At 44.1% G+C, this 21,044-nt stretch overlaps 1 protein-coding gene across 1 annotated transcript in view; it reads right to left on the bottom strand.

Annotated features, from left to right (window-relative positions):
* The window catches only part of LOC105703777 (protein Skeletor, isoforms B/C), a 39,085-nt gene that overhangs the window by 16,657 nt on the left and 1,384 nt on the right, over window positions 1-21,044 (bottom strand). The window contains exons 2-4 of the mRNA XM_012432427.2: window positions 20,794-20,980; window positions 4,294-4,519; window positions 3,041-3,152 (exon numbers count right to left, since the gene is read on the bottom strand). Of these exons, the coding sequence (XP_012287850.1) occupies window positions 3,041-3,152; window positions 4,294-4,519; window positions 20,794-20,863 (408 nt within the window). The 5' untranslated portion in view covers window positions 20,864-20,980. The remainder of the gene's footprint in view (window positions 1-3,040; window positions 3,153-4,293; window positions 4,520-20,793; window positions 20,981-21,044) is intronic.

The raw sequence follows: 21,044 nt of genomic DNA on the forward strand, positions 1-21,044 counted from the left end.
CAGTTGGGTGAAGAAAATACATTTGGGAAAAAAACATGATATTTCCAGAAGAAATAAAAAGAGAAATTGTATCAAATGACAGGAATCTTGCGAATGAATGGCCTGACTTCTAGTCTGAAGTAGAGGTGCCAAACTGCGTCTGACAACGTTAACCTTTTGGCTACTAAGAGCGCCTAAAGGCACGCGACGTTTGGTCGAATATCGCCCGCACGGTCAGGCGACTTTCGCCCGTATGTCGAAATGGATCCGTGTTCGAAGGGTTAAAGAAAGTAATAATGAAAATCCTAAAGCATGCTGATATGCGCTCGAGAGATGATAGTAAAAAAATAGAGAAGAAAGCTTGTAAGAGCAAAGGACCATCCAGTATTATGATTAGAGAAAAAAAATAAATAGATAAATCATAAAACGAGGCAGATTGCAGGAGAGATTTCTTAGGGTTGTCGAGGGGCTCCGGAGATGACGTGGATGACGTGTATCCGGGGGGTGCGGATCTTGGCTGGTATCGAGTAGACAGGAGCTGTCCGTCAATCGTCCCTACCCCGGGGTTTGGCGGGAGGACGTATTGTCAGGGCTCGCCAGCCCTTGTTCCGGGGGGTGGTGGGTGGTGGGAGGACCCCCCTCGAAGGAGATCCTGCCGCTCGATGGATTGCCGATTCGGCTCGGATTTGCACCCCCGATCTACCCCCGGATTCACCCTCGGGACACTCGAGGTTCCGTCCATTGAGGACTCCCGGGGCTCGACGGGACTCGCTTTCCCGACTTTCCCCGACTTTCCCGCTTTTAACACGCTTTAATGGCCGGTGTCACTCTAATCGCGGCGATAACGCGTATCTACTGTCTTTATATGGCCCTATGAAAGGGCGGCGGACTCGTTACGGTTTTATCACCCTTTTATGGGCTTTTACATTTATTATGGACCACTGTAATGTGTAAATACTCCGGCAGGTTTCGATGCCGAATTTAAGGTTAATTATTTTTTTTTTTTTTACCATATATGTCATTTCCGGCATTTCCGGAAATTCATACATTTTCGGGGGAACAAATGGGTAATGGAGGTTTCGGTTGTGGAGATTAGATTGGTTAGGGAGTCAATGTTTGACAGTCATATCCTTAAAGAATTTGTCTTTCTCGAATCGACTGATTGAGGAGAGCTTCATTTCGCCTTGAGGGGATGTCAAAGTGGCATACGAAAGCTCAATCGTTCATAAAACTTTTCTACGAACTGGGTGTCTCAAATCGTTTCATACTTCAAAACGTGAATATGAAGACCCTAAGGTAAATCCTGAAACTCGCGGGATTTCATTTCTTATAAACTATTTTTAAAATACCTATAAACAAATTTGCGAAGAATTGAAATTTCATGAGTTTCAGGACCTTCCTTATAGTCTCCCTATTCACGTTGTAAAGTTTCAAACCATTCGGTAAATCCGAATTGGGAGAAATGTTTTATAAACAAAACATCTTCGACGTCACACTCATATCACCTTAAGGGGATGTGAAAATGGCATCCGAAAGCTCAATCGTTTCATACTTTAAAACGTGAATATGGAGACCCTAAGGTAGGTCCCGAAACTCGCGAGATTTCATTTTTTATAAACTATCTTCAAAATACCTATAAACAAATTTGAAAAGAATTGAAATTTCATGAGTTTCAGGACCTTCCTTACAGTCTCCCTATTCACGTTGTAAAGTTTCAAACCATTCGGTAAATCCGAATTGGGAGAAATGTTTCATAAAAAAAAACCCTTCGATGCCACTTTCACATCCCCTTAAATTAGTATACCGCGTCTGAATGAAACTTCCATCAAAAGTGTTATAAAATTCACAGAATCTTTTTTTTTTTAACAGTGTGGGAGAGGACGGGCGGCGCGTTTTGCGGCGACGGAGCGTGTCCGATGGAGGGTTGTCACGGTGCGGGAGCACCCCTCGGACTTCGATATTAAAGCCCTCCCGATATAAGAGCAAAAGCTGCACCCTCTCCTCCCTTTTCGGGCACGTTCGTCGACCCTGCCTTGGCGGCTTCGGTATCCATCTCGCACGCGCCATTGCTCGCCAATGCGACCCGATAGGGCCGCCCTTGGCCCTCCTCGGGAATTAACTTATCTCGATGCCCCGAAACGGGAGATCTTCCCCCTCGACAGGAAAAAAAAAAAAACAGAAAAAAAAAAGAACGAAACGACTCGAGACCGGACAGGAGGTTTTCACGTGCGACTAATGAATTTAAGGTGATGTGAAAGTGGCGTCCAAGAGGTTTTCTTTATTAAACTTTTCTCCCAACTCGATTTACCGAATAGTTTGAAACTTTACAACGTGAACTGGGAGACTACAAGGAAGGTCCTGAAACTCATGAAATTTCAATTCTTTTCAAATTTTTGTATAGGTATTGTAAAAATAGTTTATAAAAAATTGAAATTTCGCGAGCTTCAGGACCTACCTTAGGGTCTCTGTATTCACGTTTTAAAGTATGAAACGATTTGAGTTTTATGAACGTTTGAGCTTTCGGATGCCAGTTTCACATCCCCTTAAGGTGATGTGACAGGGGCGTCGAAGAGGTTTTCTTTATTAAACTTTTCTCCCAACTCGATTTACCGAATAGTTTGAAACTTTACAACGTGAACTGGAAGACTACAAGGAAGGTCCTGAAACTTATGAAATTTCAATTCTTTTCAAATTTCTTTATAGGTATTGTAAAAATAGTTTATAAAAAATTGAAATTTCGCGAGTTTCAGGACCTACCTTAGGGTCTTCGTATTTACGTTTTAAAGTATGAAACGATTTGAGTTTTATGAACGTTTGAGCTTTCGGATGCGACTTTCACATCCCCTTAAGGTGCACTGTTAACACATTCGCAACCGGCAAATTTGTTTCCGTTTCAAATACTGAGTACCGGCGAAAATAATAAAATAATGAAATTGCGCGAATACTCGCGAATGTGTTAAAATAAATATGACAATCTTTCAATTCAAACTCGGTAGAGTTTCGCGCCAAATATATATATATAGACGCGAAACACTGATAAGTAAATTTTTGAAACACTCACGGTGAATCTTCGACACCACACGCCGAGGTACTTGATGTCTCGAATTCTGATTCCCTGAGGAAGCTTCAGGATTATATCGGTGTTGTTGTAATCCTCCAAAATCGGCGGTTCCCTGAAATAAATATTCGAGTTAGTTCCTCTCATTTATATATCTATATATTTTTTTTTCTCCGAGCGCAAATAAAATTTCCCTCCAGGTAAAATAAGAAAGAAATGTGATAAATAGTGAACTACGAAATATACGTTCTACAGGAAATTAATTATAGGCGGCAATCTAAATGGTGAATTTCTTTTAATGCAAAAAGTGATATTTTCGCGCAGTGTAAGATTTATACATATTTTCAAGTTTGGCGCTACATTGTAAAATTGGAAGATGAAAGGATTATAGAAATGATATTTTAGAGTAGAGGTCGTCCTATCGAGATACATGCATATTTTATATTCTAAGCCGTAGCAACTCGATTTTTATGGTTTAATAATTCTCTCCCGATACTAGACCGTCCTTCCCCATCAGTAAAGTAGAAGTATAAGTGCGATCTCCAACTTTGAAGGGATGAAAGAGACTGGGCTGTATTGAAGGGATGAAATGAAACTTGAAGGGGCTTGGGGAGTAAAGTTCCAGCCACGGATGTTTAGTATAAAAAAAATAAATAAATACGAATTTATGCATAAATAACCTGACAGAAAGTTGTAAACATTCAATAAATAATATCAATAAACATCAATAAATAATATCTTTACGTAATATGCAAATTAATTGCTGAAGTATTACTTCGGTCGTGTCTGTCCCGCGACGCACATTTTCCTTTTCTTTTTAATGGTGGTCATTAATATCTATCTATACGAAGATTTCCCATATATATATTTTTTTTAATAAATCAATGTATCAGGGTAAATAATTTCCCCCGTCGTTGGTAAATATTGCCGACCAGTCCGTCGTTCTCCAACAGGGCAGGAGATAGAAGTGCGAGGTTAGGGAGCATCCAGGGGATGAAAGGGGAGCCGGTCGGTATCCAGGGGATGAAACGAAACTCAAAGGGCTCGGGGCAGGATTTTGACCGGGGGGGTGCAGTTAATAAAAACCGAATTACTTTCCAATTCTGACAGGAACTCGGGAATCGTGGCACTTTATTACTTTCCCCTGGGCCTCCTTCTAGGGGCTGAGCGCGAATCTAGATTTCTGCACGAGGGTAAATCGATACGGCGCCTTTTTAAATTTATTTCTCTATACAGGTGTGCCGGAAACTACTTGCCTTCCTGGATAGTCCTCAGGATAGGGAACGATGAATCCCTCGGGACTCGGCATCGTGGAGTTCCCGGCCCAGAAGTAGGCGTCCGGTCCGGTCCCGTCGTAGCTGAAGCCCTTGATGAAGATCGTCGAGTCGTCTACGGCGAAAACCATCCCCTTGATCCCATGGCCGAACACTGTCAGGTTCCCGATCTTCTTGCCATAGTAATTCGGTCCGTTCCTAGCATATCCTGAAAGAATAAAAAGCATAAGAAGCTGCTTCTTGGGTAGAAAAGGCGGTTGAGTTCGTTTCCGGCATACGGAGCAAAAAATTCACGCAAGAAACGCGTTTCTCGAGATGGGAAATTCATCCAAAAGGTATCAGAATGCATGTACAGAAAGTGAGATATACGTAGAAAAACCCACATCCAAGTTGCGTTACGTCCGGAAACAGAGCTTTGATTAGCGATACTGTGATAGAGTACTAGTAGTAGTACCAGTGATAGAGATTAGTAGATACTATTGAACAGTACTTTAATTAAATATCATTGAAACCAAGAGAAGGATCAGCCCAAAACTGTCCAACTCCACCCAAACAGAAATTTCTCTCCGGGCCCTAAACCCAACATCAGCGAAAGGAACCCAATGCCACCAAAGGTCTCAGAAGCATCAGGTTTAGAAACCCTTGATGTACATACAGAACCTACCACCCAGACAGTACTAGGTCCAGAAACAGAGCCGACAGGTACTTTGTCTAAATATCATTGAAACCAAAACTGTCCAACTCCACCCTAACAGCGATTTCTCTCCGGGCCCTAAACCCAACATCAGCGAAAGGAACCCAACGTCACCAAAGGTGTCAAAAACATCAGGTTCAGAAACCCTTGATACACATAAAGAACCCAGACAGTATTAGGTCCAGAAACAGAGTCGACAGGTACTTTGTCTAAATATGATTGAAACCAAAACTATCCAACTCCACCTAGAGATTTCTCTCCGTGCCCTAAACCTAACATCAGCGAAAGGAACCCAATGCCACCAAAGGTGTCAAAAGCATCAGGTTCAGAAACCCTTGATACACATAAAGAACCCAGACAGTATTAGGTCCAGAAACAGAGCCGACAGATACTATGTCTAAATATCATTGAACGCAAGAGAAAGATCAGCCCAAAACTGTCCAACTCCACCCAAACAGAGATGCCCTAAACCCAACATCAGCGAAAGGAACCCAACGTCACCAAAGGTGTCAAAAGCATCAGGTTCAGAAACCCTTGATACACGTACAGAACCCACCACCGAGACAGTACTAGGTCCGGAAACAGAGCCGACGGGGAGATTCTCGGCCGGGGTCCAGGAACCCTCCGACGTGCCGAGAGGAACGCATCGCCGCGCCGACACAAAAGCCGGCCGGGGGTGGGATCGGGACGTGTCCCGATTTGCATGAATTTCATTTGGCTGGGCCGAAGGAGTCGTAAAACACAGGGGCCGAAGGACCGCCGTCGAAATTTCCGGAGGAAAGCGGAAGGGGTGGGAAAAACTTATCTCTACTTAACGCCGATGGTGGATAAATTCGATCGGAGGGGGCGCGTCGCGACGGTAATTAATCCAGCTCTGGTCTTTATCTAGAGCGCATAGATCGAGCTTTTAGTCCACCCCTCGCGATTCCATTCCGCTCCCGTTCCATTTAGTCGGTTCCCGGTTCCTCCCCTGCCTCGGCCACGTCGGGGTGTCCCCCGACTCGCCGGCAGGGTATTATAGTCATGTGACAATGAATGCAATGATCGCTATCAGGGGGAGGGTGGGAGGGGACGCGTCGCGCCCCCTCGCGAGCCCCGCGCTAAACTACCCCCGACTGGTGCCTAAACCGTCTTCCCTTTTATTACGGGCCACGATGGTTATTGGATTGTAGCCTGCTATTTGTCGGCTGCCACGCTAATGGATCGGTAATCACCGGGACGAATTAGTCGACCACCCTCGCGCCTCCTCCAAGGGGTTACCTCCCGAGGAGTCGCCCTGTTAAGGTGATGTGAACGTGGCGTCAAAGAGGTATCGCTTTGTGATACTTTTATACGAAATGGGTCTACCAAATTCTCTCAGACTTGACTATGTGAACACGGAGGCTGTTAGGAAGGTCCTGGTACCCATGATATTTCAATTTTAAGAAAATTTGTTTATACCTATTTTTCTACGATTTTAGTAACTAATTAGATTTACCTAGTTTCGCCTCCTCCAAGGGGTTACCTCGCGAGGAGTCGCTAGTAACTATTAAAACTAGGAATAGTCAACGAGAATAGGTTAGAATTCGTTAAAACCAGGAATAGTCAACGAGAATAGGTTAGGATCCATTAAAACCGGGAATAGTCAACGAGAATAGGTTAGGATCCATTAAAACCAGGAATAGTCAACGAGAATAGGTTAGGATCCGTTAAAACCAGGAATAGTCAACGAGAATAGGTTAGGATCCGTTAAAACCAGGAATAGTCAACGAGAATAGGTTAGGATCCATTAAAACCAGGAATAGCCATCGAGAATAGGTTAGAATCCATTAAAACCAGGAATAGTCAACGAGAATAGGTTAGGATCACCAGGAATAGTCAACGAGAATAGGTTAGGATCCATTAAAACCAGCCAGAGTCGGAAAGACCAAAAGGGCACGACGAAATATATCGCGTGTAGACTTCACTTAGGCGAAAACCGACGAAAAGCGTCATCGTATCTAGATCGATGTGGTGTCGTTACGATTGATAGGCGGTCGTTATCTCTTAAATCAGGGGACAGAGAATAGGAGGGTATATGGGGTTCGACCCCCTACCCCGAGGTTTTCGATAAACCTTCCTAGAGTTATTATGCGGATTGGATTTCAGGACGAATCCCGGTATTTATCAAACGACCTGGCTGAAGCTTCCCTAATCACTGGGGCGATTTCGGAGGCTGAAGGATCCAAATCCAGACGTATCTACGGGTTTTCATAGAGGACCCATCAGAGCCCTGTTATTATTTCTACTTGGGATCATTTTTACTGGGATCATTTCTGTTTAGGATCGTTTCTAATCTATTATCATTTCTACTTGGGATCATTTTTACTCCGGATCATTTCTACTCGGGATTAGTTTTAGTGGAATCATTTTTGTTTAGGATTGTTTCTACTTGGGATTAGTTTTACTGCCATTTTAGGATCGTTTCTAATCTATTATCATTTCTACTTGGGATCATTTTTACTCCGGATCATTTCTACTCGGGATTAGTTTTAGTGGGATCATTTCTATTTAGGACCGTTTCTAATTTATTATTATTTCCACCTGGGATCATTTTTACTCTGGATCATTTCTACTCGGGATTATTACTACTCGGAATCATTTTTGTTTAGGATTGTTTCTACTTGGGATTAGTTTTACTGCCATCATTTCTGTTTAGGATCGTTTCTAATCTATTATCATTTCTACTTGGGATCATTTTTACTCCGGATCATTTCTACTCAGGTTTATTACTACTCGGGATCATTTCTGTTTAGGATCGTTTCTACTTGGGATTATTTCTGTTTAGGATCGTTTCTACTCATGGTCATTTTTATTTAGGGCCGTTTCTACTCCGTATAACTTCTGTTTATGAACATTTCTACTCGGGATTATTTCTACTTGGGATCATTTCTACCAGGAATCATTTCCACTTGTGAGCATTTTTACTCTGGGTAATTACTACTCGAGATCATTTTTATTCCGGATTATTTCTGTTTATGATCGTTTCTACTCGGGATCATTTTTGTTTAGAGTCGTTTCTACTCCGGATCATTTCTGTTTATGAACATTTCTACTCGGGATCATTTTTGTTTAGGGCCATTTCTACTCCGGATCATTTCTGTTTAGGAACATTCCTACCCGGAATCATTTCTATTCAGGATCATCTCTACTCGGAATCATTTCTACTCAAGATCTACTACTCGAGATCAACTCTACTCGAGATCAACTCTACTCTAGATCAATTCTACTCGAGATCAACTCTACTCGAGATCAATTCTATTCGAGATCAATTCTACTCGGGATAGAAGCGGTCTATTCCCTCAATGTTTCGATCCTCCTTCGGGATTCCTTCGAACCCTAGGGAGCCCCTTCTCGCCCAAGGAGTAGTCGCTCGATCGAGAGTTCCCGACATCCCGGATCACGGAGTTCCTTTTTCGGGAACCCCTGAGAGGAGGAGAGCGATTCAGGCGGCGATCGACAGAGGACCTCGAGAGGGTCCCTCGAAAGCGGGATATGGTCCAGGAGCGGCCCGGGGAGGCTCGGTCAACATTTGACCCTGGCAAACAAGTCTCCGGGGGATGCGCACGAGTCCCGCGGGATGCGCCATCGACGCGCCGGATCTTATCCCGGCGCAGAAGCATCCTCCTGGAATTCTACGCGTCTACATGAATTTACTCCTTAGCAAAAAAACATGCAGCCTGGGAACAGATCTTTTAAAAATTTAATATTCCCCAGAAAGTTCCCTAGACCCGCCATTACCATGAAATTTCATGCTCCCCTCGCGATATTGCCTAACTTTTCAGAAAACCTGAAACGGTGAAAAGGAAATATTTCCCGGTAAATTTCCTCGATCCGGCATTAGTGTGAAATTTCCCACTCGCCTTTTCGGCTTTTCCCATCGACTACCGTGGAAAAAAAAAAACACCCATCGACGAAAATGAAATATTTCCCGGAAAATTTCCTCGACCCGCCATTATCGTGAAATTTCACGCTCCCCTCGCGATATTGCCAAACTTTCCAGAAAACCTGAAACGGTGAAAAGGAAATATTTCCCGGTAAATTTCCTCGATCCGGCATTAGTGTGAAATTTCCCACTCGCCTTTTCGGCTTTTCCCATCGACGAAAATGAAATATTTCCCGGAAAATTTCCTCGACCCGCCATTACCATGAAATTTCCCACTCGCCTTTTCGGCTTTTCCAATCGGCTACAGCGGAAAAAAAAACACCCATCGACGAAAATGAAATATTTCCCGGAAAGTTTCCTCGATCCGCCATTATCGTGAAATCTCGCCCCCGCGCGAATTTTCCACCCCTCTCCTAATTTCCCCCGTGCCGAGGTGTTCCTTCGGGAAAGCGAGTCGCGGGGCGCGAACGGCTCCGGGCGAGCTGGCGTTTACCGTCTCGCTCCATTGTCTTTGCCAAATTGGAAGGGACGATGCCGGGGGTGCCGGGGCGCGGGGCGGAAGCAGGAGAGAGAGAGAGAGAGCGAAGGGGTGGCTTAGACGTTAACGAGACTAACCGGATTCATCGTCGAGCGGCTCGGCGGAGAGGAGAGGGGGTGCCGCCGGAAGAAGGAACCCCAGGAAGGGTGAAGAAAGGGATCTGGATGGGCTGGCAGTGATTTTAATCAAGATATGGCCCGCCAGGATTCGCCGCGAGATCGAGAGTCTCGAGACATCGATTTTGCGGAGGACGGCCGCGGGCGCGAAATTCGAAAGTGGCGGAAACGCCGCCTTTTGACGCGGCAGTCGTTTTTGGAGATGATTGCTTTGTCGCGGGAGTGAGAATATGGAAATTCGATATTTTTTATACTAGGACAAGGGCGCCAAATTCGAAAGTGGAGACGGCAAATTTGAAAGTGACGGAAATGTCGCCGTTTGACGCGTCCGTCATTTTTGGAGATGATTGGTTTATCGCGGGAGTGAAAATATTGAAATTTCGACATTTTTAATACTAGGACAAGGGCGCCAAATTCGAAAATGGAGACGGCAAATTTGAAAGTAACAGAAACGTCGCCATTTTACGCGGCCGTCGTTTTTGGAGATGACTGGTTTGTCGCGGGATCGACAGCATCGAGATTTCGATTTTTTTGGTATTCAAACGAGGGCGCCAAATTCAAATGTCAAAACGAGAAATTCGAAAGACCCACGACGTGGAACAATCGCACCTGGATATCGATTTTCGGAGGCCTCCCCTACCCAGTAACCAATTAACCAGGTATCGAGAATTACTACCTAGGATTAATTCACCAGAATTCACCAGTCGACCTTAACCCGTTAACCATTCCGCGTTTCCATTTCAGGCAAAACATCGCCTACGGATGGAATCGCCCTAGATCAACGTCCCTGACTACTGGATCAAGGACCCTTCTTCAAGGATCAATTCTTCAATTCCTCCTCCTCGTGACATAGAAAGGAACGACCGGAGGTAGTTTAGGGTTTTCCCTCTCGACTTGATCTAGACCAGTGAATTGTCCGCGTCTCGCATAAGCATCTCATTAGTAGAACAAAACCGATCATCAAGACAATTAGTTTCCCCAAAAGAGCGTCAATCGCCGTAAGGTCGTATCGAGTTTTCCCTCTCGATCGTTCCGATAGTTGGATCGATCTAGGGTGGAAACGAGGCAATCTCTTAATTGATCCGGCCAGACGACGGCCATGCCCGGTCCGACTCCTTGGAAGAATATGAATGATATTTTTTGTCATTTGCCCGTTAAGAGATTAAAGCCGAGGGGGTCGGGCGCTTCGTTTTAGAGCCATTATATTCTCGAGGGAGGCCGGGAGAGCGAGGGAGAGGGAGATATATTGAGAGAACAAGAGGGCTCGAGGGTGGAGGGGGGTGGCGAGAGGGAGAGACAGGGAGAGAGAGAGAGAGAGGGAATGCTGAGCTTGCGGAAAGGGTGCCTGGTGATGCGTACCATAGCTACCTCGCCAAATGCATTAAGACCTCACTCCCCCGTTAAACCACCCCCCGGCGCCCGCCGAGCCGCCACCCACCCACCACCCACCACCCACCGCCCACTCACCCCCGCCAGGCCGGGCGGTCCGCACGCGTGCATAGGTGCTCGCACACGCACTTTCGAAATAACCCGGGCGTATCGAAGGACCACTCGTCACCAGGGGGTGGAAACACCCCCCCGGGGGGGGGGGGGATCGCTTTAAACAGGGACTCCAAATGGACTCCCGAAGGAGGGAGACGACGCCGGGACGTCGAAAAACGTGGAAAGTGACCACTGAGTATTTTTAGGCTTTTGAGCCGCTTCTGTCGGATGGGTGGACTCCATTTTTTGGGGGTGGTTGGGAGGTGATGAAGGGTGGGTGTACACGTTTTGAGTAATTGTGGTACGGGGAGCATCGGGTTGGGGATGCTGTTCTAATTTTCGGTCATTTTTAGGAGGTTGGGCACTTATGGTGAACATTTGCATGGGGGATGCTGTTTTTTTTTGGGGGTGGTTGGGAGGTGATATAGGGTGGGTGTACACATTTTGAGTAACTGTGGTATGGTAAGCATTGGATTGGGGATGCTGTTCTAATTTTCGGTCATTTTTAGGAGGTTGGGCACTTATGGTGAGCATTTGCATGGGGGATGCTGTTTTTTTGGGAGGTGATATAGGGTGGGTGTACACATTTTGAGTAACTGTGGTATGGTGAGCATTGGGTTGGGGATGCTGTTCTAATTTTCAAAATTTTTCTAAATTCTCAACATAGACTGTAAAGGACGATAAATATAAATGTCGGTAACGTGACGCGCCAGCTTATGTTCCTAGTTGTGTGTTCAAAGGGTGCCGATGAATTTCATTCTCCCCCCGTGGATTTAATTTCTCAGCGCCTTTCGTGTCTTTTTACCGAAGCATTTCTTCGGTACTGTTGGGGGTGGGTACCAAGAAACGTTTCCTCGTTCCAGGGAGTACTCCTTTAAATTCGTCCCGTTGAGACGGCGTCGTAGGAGAGGAAGAGGAGCAGGAAGATATCCCCGGGAAGCGGTCCCAGGGGAGATGGGTATCGATAACCCGGGGATGTTTACCCTGGGAACCGCGGGGAGGACATCGGCGGAAGCAATGCCGACGAATCCCGGATAACCCAGGGGTAGTTTGAGTTCCACTGCGATATGAATGTCTCCCCGAGGGGGTGTCCTCGCATATCGATTGGAACACGGCCACGGGACCCCATAGGATAGACACGCTCCTGCATAACGCGAATTTCATGGGAAACCATGCTCGTCGAAAGGAGGAACAGGGGGATGATGATCCGGGGGTGCGTGCACGCGTCGACGGAAGGTGACGTACGACACGGAGAGGGGCCGTAAAAAACACCGACGATAACGACGCGTGTCCACCTGATACATTAGGTCGCCGATTGCGATTGATCGATAAGGGGCGATGGGCTCGATAGCGCAGGAAAGTCGGCCAAACTACCGCGTGTTTTTTTTTATCCTCTTTTTTACCCATTTTTTCCCGATTTTCCCCTATTTTCCATGGCCCGGTGAAAACGTTCGAAGGCGGCGCACACGCGGAAAAATCCGCGACCTACCTTAACATCAATATGTTTCGCGCTAATCTTGTATATAATAATTATCTTTAATTGAAAAGTAATTCCTCATTTGTCATTCTTATAGTGCGAGTAAAAGAATTGTTCTTACTGGAAATTTATCGATTGTTTGATGGTGAATAATAATGAATACAGGGAAAATGTTAGCAATCTCAATTTCAGGAAATAATTATTTTTTGGATGGATGACTTTTTCCTTATCGTACGAATCGGAAAGGCAAGATATGTCGAAGAGGACGTAAGACAGGGTTTAGAGAAAGAAAGAAAAAAAAAAAATGAAAAAATGTCACTGAACCATAATCTTTGAATAACATCGAAGAAATATTTTCATAAATCAAAGAATAATTATTAGACCTAGATAAGGTGGAATAAATTGTGCCCATAATTATGAAAGTGGTCTAAGTCAAAATTTAAAAAAAAAATGAGTTTATCAGTTATTTCACGCCATATTATTTCAAACGAAATTAATTCAATGTAATTACGAAACAAAAAAATATATGACTTAGACCACTTTCATAATTATGGGCACAATTGGAAGCAACGTTTCTTCGGCATTGCGATAACTTATTTCAGTTTATTCGAGTGAAATGAACGGGATCTTTCTCTGGTACTATTCACGGAAATCTTCCTTTAGATCAATGACTTTTTTCCTATCGTACGAATTGGAGACGCAAGATATGCCGAAGAGGAGGTAAGACAGGGCTTAGATTGTACAATCGGCCGACTTCAACTGCAGAGTCTAGCGCCAATACCCTTCCATTAGTTAAATTGTTTCCCTGATACAGAGCTTCCCTTTGAGCCCCCAGTCCTTTATCCGACAATCCGGTCTCCCTTTCTTTCCGAGCATCCGGGAAAGGAGGAGCCCCTTCCGATCTTTATCCGAGCCCTTAAACTCGTACCCATAGAAAATCACTCGTGAACGCCGAAAAAGGTGTCGAAAACCAAGAAAATAGAAAGAAGCGGAAGGAAAAGTCAAAGGACAGGAGGGTCCAAGAGGATTGAAAGAGCCAGAAGGACGGAAAAAAACGAAAAATCCGAAATCTAAAAGCTCCTGTCGGAAAAGCCCGAAAAGTCAAAGCACCCGACAGAAGTGAAAAGAAGCGAAAAGAAACCGCGTGAACGAGGAAAAGGCTGAATCAGAATATTCAAGTAGAGCCAAGAGAAGCTCCGGTGATTAATTATTGTACAATCGACGTTACTGCAAAATTAAGTACATGAAATAGCAGGCAGATGAGAAAAGAAGTATGATAAATTTAATACTATAAAGAACTGATATTTTCAAGAAATATTCAGTTTGGAGGAAAGTGGCGTTTAACCAGAAGTTGAAAAAGAAGAACGACATAACCTAAAAATTCGAAAAAGCTACTCAAAGGCACTCGAATTAAAAAAAACGAGTGGAGGAGCGCCATAAAGGGATCAAAGAAATTATTCTGACATTAAAAAACTGACTAAAAATTCGAAAAAGATATTCAAAGGCACTCGAATTAAAAAACGAGTGGAGGAGCGCCATAAAAGGATCAAAGAAATTATTCTGACATTCCCCATAAACATTCACGGATATAAAGCGACGTTTAACGAGAAGTTGAAAAAGAGAAACGACATAACCTAAAAATTCGAAAAAGCTACTCAAAGGCACTCGAATTAAAAAACGAGTGGAGGAGCGTCATAAAAGGATCAAAGAAGTTCTCTTGATAGAAAAGTTCTTCATCCCTCGCGAAACCAATGCCGCGTTTCAGGACCCCCTTAAGGGTGGATCGACCGATTAAGGGTGCACCGCAAAGTACATCGAGGGAGGTGGCGAGGTCCGCACATTTCGTCCGAGGTCCACCGGGAATCGCGCATCTGGCGATACCGGAGCAACAAGTACGCAAGTGCTCGGCCGCATTAAATGCGCGCCGCCAATTATTCGGAGTACCCCGGCACATGGTACCGAGAGGGTGTACGAACGTGTACGAACGTACGCACCGGATATGAAGTATGGGCCGGGACCCGTCATTATCGCGACGTCTCTTTCGATTATCCCGGTTGGCCCAGGGGGGCGCAGGTGCCACCCCTCCTGTGATAACCGCTAATCAATCCATATATTTTTTTTTTTTTTCTCGAATTCGAGTCGTCCCAAGTTACGTTTCCCATTACAGAATTTTAAACGGTCGTTCATTTTTGCATAATTGGTAACTTCGGGTCATCTCAAGTATCTGGATTTTAATTCCGTTTATCATTTAACAATTAATCTTATTATTTCTCCAGAGATATAGATGTATGGGGGATTGTACCGATAACGAGCGCATTTATAGTGAAGAAGAAACGAGAGAGAAAAGACATTCATAATTATTTACGGAACGTTAGGTGGTGTTCGATCAAAGAATGAGTATCCTTAACGTATTTGTATATGGTATGACTTCAGTGATAAGGTGCGTACGAGAGATAGATCATCCCCTTGTTATCAGCATCAAAGCGATTATCAGCGATCAAAGAATGAGTATCCTTAATGTATCTGCATATCGTATGACTTATAAGGTACGCACGAGAGATAGATCATCCCCTTGTTATCAGCATCAAAGCGATTATCAGCGATTATCAGCGATTAAAGAATGAGTATCCTTAACGTATCTACATATCGTATGACTTCAGTGATAAGGTGCGCACGAGAGATAGACCATCCCCTTGTTATCAGCATCAAAGCGATTATCAGCGATCAAAGAATGAGTATCCTTAATGTATCTGCATATGATATGACTTCAGTGATAAGGTGCGCACGAGAGATAGATCATCCCCTTGTTATCAGCATCAAAGCGATTATCAGCGATTATCAGCGATCAAAGAATGAGTATCCTTAACGTATCTGCATATGGTATGACCAGTGATAAGGTGCGCATGAGAGATAGACCATCCCCTTGTTATCAGCAACCATACACGACCGCGGGTAGAAGCGGGGGAAAACCTGAGGAAATTGAGGAGGAGAAAAGGGAGCAATTTGGTGCATTCGAGGTCTCGATGCACCTGCCAAGGCCGGTCAGGTGCAATCGAGCCGATGCAGCTTCAAGATGGGAGGAAAAAGGGAGGAGGAGGAGGAGGTCAAGGAGCATCGTTTAACGACGAGCCAAGGAAAGGAAGGCCAGGAGAGGGGCTCCTTCCGGCAAGGACACCCCCATCAGGGGATTCGAAGGAGGGGAATCGGACAGGGGGGGTGCGGATGGCTCTCGAAACAGCCGCAAAACCCCAACGGCCTTAAAAACGTTTTAAGAACGCGATCCTCGTAAAATGTCATTTAAAAAAAAAAACACTTCTTCGATTTACCCTAGACTAGAGCCAAGATCACATTTTTTTTTAATAAAAAATTGAACATTCGCGAGCATCGCTTTCTTCGGTGCACTCAGTTTGGAGATAAGTTGTTATCACTACTTTGACGTTTTCCTTATGTGTATATCACATTTGCATATCACCTTAGTCGCAGTAGATTAGTGCCCGCTTTGGTCAGACATTTTCCTCGAGTCGACGGGACATTTTTCCAGGCATTTCCTCTTTTCCCGGCGAACAAGCGGGAGTTGGCGAAACTTTTCCTCGAAACGGCCTTTCGAAACGGCTTTTCGAAACGGCGGGCTAACGTCAAGTGCGCGGATTGCGAGCGGAAATATAGAGGCGCGTAGGTCTGTGCACATCGATACGTCTGTCCTTGTCGGTTAATGCACGTACGGATATCGATGTACTTGTATGCCGGTAGTTTCGCATTTTTCTTTTTTTTCCTTTTTTTCCCCAATATCTCCCTTCGATCGGGGATTACTTCCGGTTCGACGAGCGCGTCCGCGTCGATCGTTTCGAGCCTCGGATTACCGGGCGCTCGCTCGAATGGTATCGAATGGTATCGAATGGTATCGAATGGTATCGAATGGTATCGAATGGTAGCGAATAGTATCGAATGATGTCGGCGAAAGCGAACGGCATATGAGCGCAATAAGAAGACATTGATTCTGCGACAGATTTCCAAATTCGAGAAATCGTACATCCAATTATTTGTTTTGAGCAGCTGTTGTATTTGTTCGTGAAATTTGATCATATCGAATCGGATTGATCGAGATCGAACGGGATCGAGAGAGGAATGATATAAGATACATACAAGGAATGATATGAGAGTGAAGAAAAAAGATACTAATTGTGGGATAAACTTCAAAATTCTAGAAATCAGGTTTCTTGTATTTGTTTCGTATTGCATGCGTTGTATTTTTCAGTGAAATGAGATTTTATCGAATGAAATCTGAGGTCTGAAACGAATATGCGTCATCCCGCAGGAAGAGGTTAATTTTGACGTTATCAGTGCACCCGGAGACGTGCGGTCTGAGGTTGCTCTCGATATCGTTTCCGTGCATCGCAAAGAGTGATAAGAGACAAGGAAAAGAGAAGAAGGCGAACTTGAGCAGAAATTTCCTGCGATTTAGACGGAGCCAGAAAAATCTAGAGTACGACGGAAAACAACAAAATTTACTCTGAAACTGATTTCAAATAATGATTAAAAATGTCTCTTTTTTCTTATCCGAGGTAACTACATTTTCTTTCGTTCGAAATATGAAATTTCGCGAGTCTCAGGACCTTCATAAGGACCTCCACAATCGCGTGTTAAAGTTTAACATTATTCGGTGCACCCAGTTTGGAGAAAAGTTATATACTTTGACTTTTTGTCAAATACATGTGACATGTGACTATAATAACACCTTAAGTTCCGGTTCCCCTTTGTTAAAGGATGGAGTGGAATAGCGAATCCTGCTAAAAAAGGACCGGTTAAAGTTCCGAAGGCTAAATCGACGTCCCTGGGCCGAAAGACTGCTCCCCTCTGCGTCTCTCTCTTTCTCTCTTCCCCTCTCTTATTCTGTCTGAGAACGAGGATGGCCAACCTTGACGAAGCCAACCTTTCGAATAAGAGAATCCACGCGTTCAGTCTTCTCGGAAGGATTCCGTCCAGAATCCCTCCTATCATCATAACAGAGACATTTTCCTCAAATCACGAGCAGTGATTACTCATCACTCGAATCCTGATAATTGTCGTTAATAGATCTGGCTTCTCTGATTTAAAAAAAAAAAAGAAGAAAAAAAAAATTAAAGTTCCGAAAATTGACCCCCTGTTTACAGTTTGCCGAGGTAGCTGGTTTTTTTAATAACGTTAAAGTTATAAAAAAGACTTCGCCAGATACATTCTTGTTTCTTTCTAGGATTGCAAAATTAATTCAGAACGTTTTTCGTTTTATTTTAGTAAGAAATATGAATCGACTATTTTTGCCAAATATGTTAGTACTTTCATTTTATTAACACATTCGCGACGTGAATTCACGTCTTCTCGAATTCTATTCCTGGTTGCCGCTGACGTGAATCACGTCCATAACGATACACGATACAAATTTGCGGCAACCAGTTGCAAAATTTCATTATTTTATTATTTTCGCCGGTACTCAGTATTTGAAGCGGAAAAAAATGTGCCGGTCGCGAATATGTTTAATACTCAAATCAGATATCGCTGCCAAATTGTACTATTTATTTGGCATAATACAAGTGCATCTATTCTAAAAATGATATTGTCACTTAAAATCACGTGTCTACGAAAATCTACAATTTTCTTGGTTCGCTGAATTTCTTTATTTCGGTGCAGTCGTCGTGGAGCCTTTCTGGTTCCACGACTCGGCGCGGTCCCCGAGGCGGATTATCCCGCAGGACCTGCGCGCAGTATCCTCCGGGAAAAGGAAGCTCGGCTCGCCCCAACGTTTTCGCGCACAACTTCCACCCTCTTGCCGGTGGCGGCCACGCCGAGGGAGCGAACCGGTAATCCGGATAAGCCGCTAAACGTTCGCAATTTGAACAGGAGGATATCTCCAGAAACAATGTTCCGCGCTCGAAGCCGACTAATTCCTCAAATCCCCCCGGCTCCCCACCGCCGGTCCTCGAAGGTCTTCCCGACGTCCATCTCCACCCGTGTCTTCTCTTAAAGGAAGGTATCCCAGATCGATCTCTCCGATTTCATTTCTTTTACAATATGTCATAGTAGACTAAAAACTAAGCGACACGTATTTTTTTTTATCTGCCATTAAACACTTTAAGGGAGTGAAACCACCATCCAAAGTCAGGCGTGTCAAGGGGCGATTTGGCACTTTCACTCACAAGATAATTATCATTATCATCTTAAAAAAATATAAATGTATTTAAATTGTCCTGACCCTTTTGTTTCTCATAACAGAGTCTTCAATAATTGTATATCGATCGAAATATGAGAGCTCGACGCCATTTTGATTCTGAACTAAATTAAATAATTACTTTGAAAAATCCAAATTTCGAATGTGTCAGGACAATTCTTGAATGATCACGAGTCACGTGTTCAAAGTTTCGGATAGTTTGGTCCAATGCCCTTAAAAAAAAGAAATTTATTCAAATCGACTGATTTGAGGGGGGTTTCACTTAACCTTAAACGTTCGTTTCTCATATCTTTCCTTCGTTTCTCATATCAGAGCCTTCAATAATTGTATATCGATCGAAATATGAGAGCTCGACGCCATTTTGGTCCTAGGTTAAATTAAATAATTATTTTGAAAAATCCAAATTTCGAATATGTCAGGACAATTCTAAGATGATCACGAGTCGAAGTTTCGGACAGTTTGGTCCAATGCCCTTAAAAAACTAAAAATGTACTCGAATCGACTAATTTGAGTGGAGTCTCTCGATTACAAGATTCTTCTGAATTGTCGTTAAATTGTCCTGACCCTTTCGTTCCTCATATGTGCCCATAATTATGAAAGTGGTCTAAGTCATATATTTTTTGTTTCGAAATTACATTGAATTAATTTCGTTCGAAATAATATGGCGTGAAATAACTGATAAACTCATTTTTTTTTTATTTTGACTTAGACCACTTTCATAATTATGGGCACATATCAGAGCCTTCAATAATTGTATATCGATCGAAATATGGGAGCTCGACGCCATTTTGATTCTGAACTAAATTAAATAATTATTTTGAAAAATCCAAATTTCGAATATGTCAGGACAATTCTTGAATGATCACGTGTCACGAAGTTTCGGACAGTTTGGTCCAATGCCCTTAAAAAACTAAAAATGTATTCGAATCGACTGATTTGAGGGGGGGTTTCACATCACCTTAAGCGTTCCCAGGCCTCGGGGTCCGATTTGAATCGCGAAAGCGCGAATCCTCACGAGGCCCGACAGCGAGTCGGCGAGTGAAAGTTCGAGGGAAAAAGCAGGCCACGCGAGCCGCGGCCATTACGCAATCCCCGAGGCGAGGCGCGCTCTCGGAAAGTCATTCCGGTCGCGACGCGGCTCGCCAGGGCCGGCATTTACATTCTAATCGGTTCCAAGTTTCGAAACAGCCCGGCACACCCGCCGACGGGCGGGAAAATATGGCCGCGGACCGAGGAAACTCGCGGCAATAACGATCGATCTTAGCGAGAAGCCCTGAGCTCGCACGTTGTAAACCTCCCTAGTGATAAAATACGTCCGACGTCCCAAAATGATTCGCATTCCCGGCGACGAGGGCGCCAGCAATAACGGCGCCCTCATCAGGAGTCGGACGGTGCACCAGACTCTCGCAAAAACCCCGGAGAAAGTGACTACAGTGGGCTAGAATCCAAAAATCCTAGCGAAAAATCACAAAAGGTAGAAATTTGTCAAACTATGACGAATTTAAGGTTCCTTGAGTCGCTGATTTCAAATTTGTAGTTTAAATTTCAAAACAATCGAAACGGCGGTCTGAAAATAACCACTTTTTGCGATAAAAGCTACATTGAAAAATCCAAATTAGAGTATTCATACCTTCTGTAAATAAGATTTCAATTTAATACTCTCCTCGGAAGAGAAACAAAATGGCGGAACGGCAGCAACCGCATGTAACCATTTTTCTCGCGATAAAAGGTGCTTATTATGATCAAAATTACAGCATTGATATTTTCTGCTTATATGATTTCAACTAAATCTCCTTACCAAAAAAAAAACGATTTTTTTTAAGAAGCTGCATAGTTTGATTTTCGTTGAAAATACAAATTTTCAATGTGTCAGGACATTTCTTAGAGGATCACGAGTCACGTGTCAGTTTCAGACAGTTTGGTCCAATACCCTTATAAAAAAGTGTTGTATTCGAATCGACTGATTTAAGGGGGTTTCACTTCATTTTAAGGGTATATGTGAGGGATGGTATTCCATCTGTGAAAGAGCGAAAGAAGATAGCGAAAGGAGAACTCAAAGTGGAACTCACCGAATGGCGGGACGACCAAGACGCACAAGATCAGCCCCCAAGCGACGATCCTCGGCCCGGACGCCTCCATGATCTAACTTCTTCTCGGGGACACTGTCCGCGGGTTCCCGGTGCTCCTCGAGGCCGGTTGGCTCGGTGTATCCTCACGCACTCACGCACTCCGACAACGCGCGCACTTACATTCGACCTGGAACCGAAAATGACTTCCATGAGCCGCCTTTCATCGATCCAGGAACTTCCGATCGGTATTT

The sequence above is a fragment of the Orussus abietinus genome, unplaced genomic scaffold, assembly GCF_000612105.2.
Source record: "Orussus abietinus isolate OABI.00-Male unplaced genomic scaffold, Oabi_2.0 scaffold43, whole genome shotgun sequence".
Taxonomy (NCBI): Eukaryota; Metazoa; Arthropoda; class Insecta; order Hymenoptera; family Orussidae; genus Orussus; species Orussus abietinus.